Below are 7,977 nucleotides of genomic sequence, written 5' to 3' on the forward strand. Positions count from 1 at the left end.
GTAGCCCTGAATAGCAGATATGAAAGCATCAAGAAGGAGATTCTAAGGATGGAACCACTTCTCTCTGCAGAAGCTGCATACGCCATCCTCCGGCGAGAAGACGTCCGATCAAGCGTTCTCCAGACGGAGGACTCCGGCGCCCAGGGAGTCGGGGCAGGCTTAGCCGTGACCCCTCCATGGCCAAACTCGGCGGCACACCGGAACCCCACTCAACGAAGCAGCGCCGGAAATAGTGGAAATTGGAGTAGACGACCACCGGAGGAGGACAAGTCGAAGCTAATGTGCTCTCACTGTGGAAAGAAAAAACACACTCGTGAGACATGCTTTGAGCTCCACGGATACCCGGAATGGTGGCAGGAGAGGAAAGCTAAGAACAATCCACCGTCGGCGCCGTTCAGAGGGGGTCGGGCGGCTGCAGCTGTTGCCGGAGGAGAGAGAGCACCGGCTGCCACCATCGGGAGCAACCAAGAGGCCGCTGTCAACCAAGGCGGAAACTCGGGAGCAGAGGGAAAGATGGTCGGAGTGGCATCAGTCGCCAGAGGAGGCGGCGCGGCTTCTCCGGTTGGGGAGTCGAATGAGATGGAGGCGCCTAATTTAGGCGGAGGTAAATTAGGGCTTGAGAGTTTTTTCTCAGATCCCCAACACTTTACACTACTACATAATGAACCCCCTATGTTTGTTAATACTAAATGCCACCCACCAGATCCCGGAATATTGCAAACTCAGCCCCAAACTTTGATAAATCCTAGAAAATGCACTATACAGCCAAGAATTATCAATACAGACCCTAAAATTGATGGAAATTATCAGGCAACCCCACTACTTTGTGAAAACAGATTTCAAATACTCGAAAACTTGCCTACTTCGTATGCCCTAGATATCGATCACCACTGCCCAATATATCAGGATAATTGGGCTACGAAAAACCCGCACCATTTGATAAGTCAAAGCAATGCATAATCAATACCGTATGCTCAATGCTAACCTACATTGATTAAGAAATAAATATTTATCAAGACCTCGCCTTTCAGTAGATAGCCCAAGGCAAGTCTTGCTGTTAGATCCGTTCAGTGCTATACCACACCAATGTCATCTTATTTCAGTAAGGCTTAGAAATATACGGACTGACATTGCAACCTTTCTCGATGGGTAGTCTAATTCCATCTAGGTTGTGAAATTCATATTTTTCTTTGTTTAGAACTGACCGTATTACCTTAAAGTGGACGACGCCCACAACCGGTCTACTAAAACAAAGACTTAGACTTTGTTAAGTTAACTTATACATTTAAACATGCATTAACATCCATTAAATGTAAAACATAACAACATTATGACAAAAATAATCTGTTTTATTCATTGGAAAATAAAATAAGAGTTTTACAGTATTCAATCACTCGAAACGTGATTTCTAGTATACAAACTCTAACAAAAGTCACATTCAAACGGCCAGTGGAGAATTTACCTCTGTAGAGGGAGCCGGGACTGTCAGAATTTCATCTGCTCTGACTTTATCTAATTGTTTATATGTTCCCTCCATGTCGCATAAACTGTTGTCAATTAGTCATGTGACAAAGGAATTAAATTGTACTCTTTTGATGCAACCAAATTTTTGTCTACTGCAGGATATCAGGACAGGGGAAATTATTGGACGTGGCACTGAGCGGGATGGGCTGTATTATGTGGACGAAATAGCAGAACACGGAACTGCTTTGCTAACTCAAGGGAATGCTGATAGAGAAGCATGGCTCTGGCATCGTCGTTTAGGACATCCGTCTACGGGTTATTTGAAAATCCTTTTTCCTAAATTTAGTCAAGATTTGCATTGTGAAACTTGTGTGTTGGCTAAAAGCCATAGACATTCTTATAAATCCAATAATACCCGTGTTGACTCCTTGTTTTCTCTTGTTCATTCTGATGTGTGGGGTCCCTCTCCAGTGATGAGGGGACAAGGGTTCAAATATTTTCTTCTCTTTATAGATGATTGTACTCGTATGACCTGGGTCTACTTTATGAAACACAAGAACGAGGTTTTTGAACATTTTACCCACTTTCATGCCCTTGTTCAAACTCAATTCCAGAAAAATATAAAAATCCTTCGATCAGATAATGGGGGAGAGTTCGTCAACTCAAAAATGAAAACCTTCTGCCATTCTAAGGGACTAGTTCACCAAACTACTTGCCCATATACCCCAGAGCAAAATGGAGTATCTAAAAGGAAAAACCGTACTCTCCTAGAAATGGCTCGAGCCATGCTCATTGAATCCAACACACCTAGACACTTCTGGCCTGAAGCTATTGCCGCATCCGTTTATCTAGCAAATCGGTTACCCTCTAGCACCCTAGACCTCCAAACACCACTAGAGGTCCTCTCAACTTTAGCACAAATCCCACAACCTTTGACCCTTAAGCCTCGAGTATTTGGATGCTCAGTTTTTGTCCATATACCAAAACATGAGCGAACCAAACTCTCACCTTGCGCCATAAAATGTGTCTTCGTGGGGTACGGGCACTCTCAAAAGGGATATCGGTGCTTTGATCCTAAGTCCAATCACATGTTCACCACCATGAACTGTGATTTCCTCGAAACAGATTATTTTTTCCACCACCTTAGCGGCCAGGGGGAGAGTGAAACTGACCCACTAAGCCGGTTTCCAACGTTAAGCCCTTCAGCAGCATTGACATCACCGGAACAAGGACCAGAAATACAGCCATCACCAATCAGTGAGCCCATCCAAGAAATTCCCCTACTGGTATCCGCTGTAAGTACTTCTGATACCTCTCCAGAGCATATCAATACTAGCATTGGTGAGACTGACCCTGAGACAGATATTGAGCCCGAAACTGAGTCGCAAGATGAAGCTGAAATTTACGATTTATTGGAGGAACAGATAGGTGAAGGAGTTGGAGGATATAAATTACCAGCAAGGCCCAACAGAGGAGTCCCACCAAAGAGATATAGTCCAGAGATCATTGGCAGGAAATCTAAGTACTCCGTGGCGAACTTAGCCAAAGGCCACCTTTCAGAAATGGCTCACGCATTTGAGGCTGCGCTATATGAGGAAGAGGAGATTCCTTGTACTGTTGAAGAAGCTTGGAGACACAAACACTGGCGTGAGGCAATGTTGAAGGAAATGGGAGCTCTAGAAAAAAACGGCACTTGGGAAAAGTGCAAAATACCAGATGGGAAGAAGGAAGTTGGGTGCAAGTGGGTGTTCACTATCAAACGAAGACCAGATGGATCGATAGAGAGATACAAGGCACGACTGGTTGCAAAAGGATACACACAAACGTACGGAGTCGATTACAATGAGACGTTCTCCTCGGTAGCAAAGATGAATACCATTCGAACCTTACTTTTAGTTGCTACAAATTGAGACTGGCCTCTGCACCAATTCGATGTGACAAATGCATTTTTACATGGGGAACTAAAAAGAGAAGTATACATGGAAGCACCCCCAGGATTCTCTGAGGGATTTAAGAAGGGAGAAGGATGTCGGCTGAAGAAGACTCTTTATGGACTCAAGCAGTCACCAAGAGTCTGGTTTGGGAGATTCAAAGAAGCCATGAACAAGTATGGTTTCAAGCAGAGCAACTCGGATCATACTCTATTCATGAAAAGGAGGGGCAACAGAATCACATGCCTGATCATCTATGTAGATGATATGATCATCACAGGAGACGATACAGAGGAAATAGAGAGGCTGAAAGGGAGTTTATTTCAGGAGTTCGAGATGAAAGACTTGGGAAACCTCAAATATTTCCTGGGGATAGAAGTGCTGCGTTCTGAGGGAGGAATTTTTTTGAGGCAAAAGAAATATACCTTGGATATTCTGGTTGAAACGGGTCTGATAGACTGCAAACCCACAAACCCACAGATACACCAATCCTAGTAAATCATGGGTTGCAAATTTCTGAAGAGGCAGAATTAGCAAATCAAGGCCAATACCAGCGACTAGTGGGGAAGCTCATCTACCTCTCCCACACTAGACGTGATATCGCTTATGCCGTGGGAATAGTAAGTCAGTTTATGCATCGACCACAAAAAGACCACTATGAGGCTGCATTAAGGATTGTGAGGTATCTGAAGGGAATAGTTGGGCATGGAATAATGTTTAGAAAAAACGAACATCGAGGAGTATATGGGTTCACCGATGCTGATTGGGCAAGTAATCCAGTCGATCGAAAATCAACGGCTGGATACTTCACATTTGTTGAAGGTAATCTAGTTACTTGGAGGAGTAAGAAACAAAAAGTGGTAGCACTATCAAGTGCAGAAGCTGAGTTCAGAGGGATACGAAGTGGATTGATGGAAATCCTATGGTTGAGGAGGCTGATGAGTGAAATAGGGCTCACTCAAGACAAGAGCCAACTATACTGTGACAATAAGGCGGCAATCTGCATCTCTGAGAACCCAGTACAGCATGATAGAACAAAGCATGTTGAAATGGACAGACACTTCATCAAAGAAAAGCTAGAAAGTGGAGTTGTGGAACTACCGTTTGTCCGGTCAGAAGATCAACTAGCCGATATCCTCACCAAAGCAGTCAACTCAAGAAGTCTCACAAACGTACTTGGCAAGTTGAGTTTCGGAGATCCCACAACTCAACTTGAGGGGGAGTGTTAAGAAAGGAAAAGATAGCAAGGAATAATCCTAATTATCCTCCACAATTATACTCCAAGAATAGAATAGATTGATTGATATTTGATTGATATTGTTCCTTATTTACACATGTATCAACCCTATATAAAGGGTTAGCCTCTGCAGTAATAATAAATCATCAAATTATCAATCTTATTATTCCTCTCATTATTTCTCTATTCCCAAAACATGTCTAATACACCATTCAAGATGGACCATATATATATAGAACATAGATTGCATAAGTTAAAACAAGAATTAATCACAATTAGAGGTGTGAGATAGAAGCTCATCTAACAAATCAGATCCCAAATCTTGAAGAACCACAACATCAGCTTGCTTCTTTCTGCAAGATGGCTGTCTGACCATCTTGTGAGACTCCTTTAGGGCTTTTGCGGGCGACGAGCCCTCTTCGCATCTGAAATTCATCTTCTGCAGCGACTGCACAACTTTCTCCAACGGAAAATTCAGAGAAACGAGAGCACCCCTCGTCGCGAATGCAGCTTGATCATAAGCCAAAGCAGCCTCTTCTGCGGTGTTAAATGTGCCGAGCCAAACCCTCACTCCATGTCTCGTTGAATCCCTAATTTCGGCTGCGTATTTCCCCCACGGCCTCTTTCTAACCCCGATGTATCGCCTTTTCGCGGCCTCCTCGCCCGTGCAGCCGTTGAAACAAAGGATCTTATCGTCTTCTTGCTTCACGATATATGAAGATTTCATTCTTTTGCACTTGCCCTTCTGTGAAGGATGATATATATATACTATATGATTCTGCATTTTATAAGGTTTAGTATTTCTTTTGTTGGGCATGAAAGAAAGATTCCTGGACAAATAGATGCCTTGGTTTTATTATTGCCAATTTGCCATGGCCATATTTTTAATATAGGGAGTATTATTTTCATTTTTTTATTTTTTTAGTGGAGGCATTTAATTAACTCTATATATACGATGATTCATAGATCAATAGATGAGAAATGGTGCAGGGTTTATCGACAAACTTTATTCAATTTTGACTTGTTTGGATGACTTCTTGTTAATTAATTCTAAGCATGTAGTTCAAAATTTTGATATAAAGAATGGACCATATATATATATACTTATGATGCTGTCGCGTCGCATAGAGTAAATGAGTAACTGATGTAAATGAGGGAGACATAAATCTATTATTTCATCCGTCCAATAAGAATATGTATTATTTTTAATTCGTCACATAAGAGTATACACTTTCTAATTTAAAAAAATCTTTTTTCTTTAATAAGACGATACTCATTCTCCACTAATAATACTTTTATTACTTTTTCTTTCAACTCTCTTATACTATCAATTGTATATTAAAACTCATGCCAGCTAAAAGTACATACTCTTGTAGAACGGAGGTTACAAAATAACATTATACTCCCCCCGTCCCGGATAATTCGGGTCACTTTGACCGGGCACGGGTTTTAAGAATTGTAATGAAAAGTGGGTTGAAAAAGTTAGTGGAATGTGGGTCCTACCTTTATATATTAGTTTTATGATAAAATATGAATAGGAATAAGTTAGTGGAATATGGGGTCCACTATCAAAAATGGTAAAAGTGAAATGGGACAAATTATGTGAGATGGACCGAAATAGAAAACTGAGACGAATTATCCGGGACGGAGGGAGTACTTTTGTAGTTAATATTTATTCTGCAAAAGAGAATTCAAAAAATGATAAGCACTACTTTAAAAATAATTTCAAAAGTATTCTTCTGCATATCACATTGAATTTACTTTAGCACAACACATTTAATATTTATCAAGCAAAAGGGAATTCAAAAAAATGATAAGCACTACTTTAAAAATAATTTCAAAAGTATTCCCTCAGAATAACATTAAACTTATATCAATATAATATTGTATTTACTTTAGCACAACACATGCATACTAACCCACAATAGTTAAAAGTAGTAATCAGCATAATATTGAATTAACATCATTACAACATCTAAGTAACATTTTGATAACATTAAATTTAGTTCATTTTAATTCAAATTGGCAGTACATGTTTTTAATGCATATATCTTGATGTATGAACAACTAATTCTCATAAAATTACTCAATGCCTGTCATTGAAAACAAAATTGTCATTACAAATTCAAAAATATATTTCGTCTACATCATTGCAACACTAATTGCTTAAATAAGGTCAAATCTTGCGACAATCAGACCATTACCATAACTAATTTCTATATAAATGACATAAACTTTATAGGCTATTATAATTAATTAAATTAGGTTGTCATGAACTTTATAGGCTATTATAATTAATTAAATTAGGTTGTCATGATGTATGTTCAATATCAGTATACAATACTAATATGTTCATTCTAATATATAGCCATATTTAAAAGAATCGGACTCCTTAAATTGAGAATAGATAGAGTGATATAATTTAATTTCATTATAAAAAACAAATGTATCTTATCACACTGTAAGTATATTATAAAAACAAATGTTTATTATAATGAAATTAAATTAAAAATATTATTTGTTTTACATTGATTAAAGAAAAATGATTTTAGGCATATTTATAAGAGTAAAAAAGGGATATTAGTCGCTATATTAACAAATTTTCACAATTTTTAAAAATTACATACAACTGTTTTTAACATAATTTCTTCAACCAAAAACATTTTTTTAATTTTACACCCAACAACATATGTTCTGCCAAATTGAATGGATATCTTCACATATATTAACATAACACATTTCAATTTAGGAAAATTTTAAAATCACATGCAAATAAAAATAATGTTGAAGTTAAAAGCTTATATTCAGAAACTCTTAAAAATTTGTGTATTTAGCTATTAACATTCCTATATACTACCCCAAAAGTATTTAGATAGTTTTGTAGTAACTAATTAATTGTCAGAATAGTTAAGAAGGACTTTACCCTTCTACCTGAACTTTATTAGGACCAACTAAAATCTCCTGATGCAAATATTAACTTAATCAACTTCCGTCCCCACACGAAACAAATAATTCAGATGCCATCACACTCTAATTATATTTGACTTTACACTATTACGATTCAACTAATAATTTGTTTTCGTAGCTCCAAGTAGCACTTAAATTAATACATTTTGCATATTCCCCCATATATTCATGTGTTATTTTGAGCCCTATAGCTCTTGTCGTTTACCGTCGGCGGATGCACCCTTATTTGCTTTTTGAGGAATGTGATCCAATTAGGACTTGGGCATTGTCATAAATATACAACTATAATGTTTTATATCAATTCCATGTCATTACATCCAGACAAAAAGCTGATCTTTTTCCAGATTAAACTGAAATTTCACTGTCTTAATAAACTAT

General features: G+C 38.4%; 1 protein-coding gene across 1 annotated transcript; it reads right to left on the minus strand.

Annotated features, from left to right (window-relative positions):
• Window positions 1-4,763: 4,763 nt before the first annotated feature.
• Window positions 4,764-5,359, minus strand: LOC125196527 (ethylene-response factor C3-like). The gene has a single exon (XM_048095079.1). It carries the CDS (start codon window positions 5,357-5,359, stop codon window positions 4,898-4,900), a length of 462 nt encoding a protein of 153 aa, XP_047951036.1. The 3' UTR covers window positions 4,764-4,897.
• Between the last annotated feature and the right edge of the window lie 2,618 nt (window positions 5,360-7,977).

This window comes from Salvia hispanica, chromosome 1 (genome assembly GCF_023119035.1).
Source record: "Salvia hispanica cultivar TCC Black 2014 chromosome 1, UniMelb_Shisp_WGS_1.0, whole genome shotgun sequence".
NCBI classification, from domain to species: domain Eukaryota; kingdom Viridiplantae; phylum Streptophyta; class Magnoliopsida; order Lamiales; family Lamiaceae; genus Salvia; species Salvia hispanica.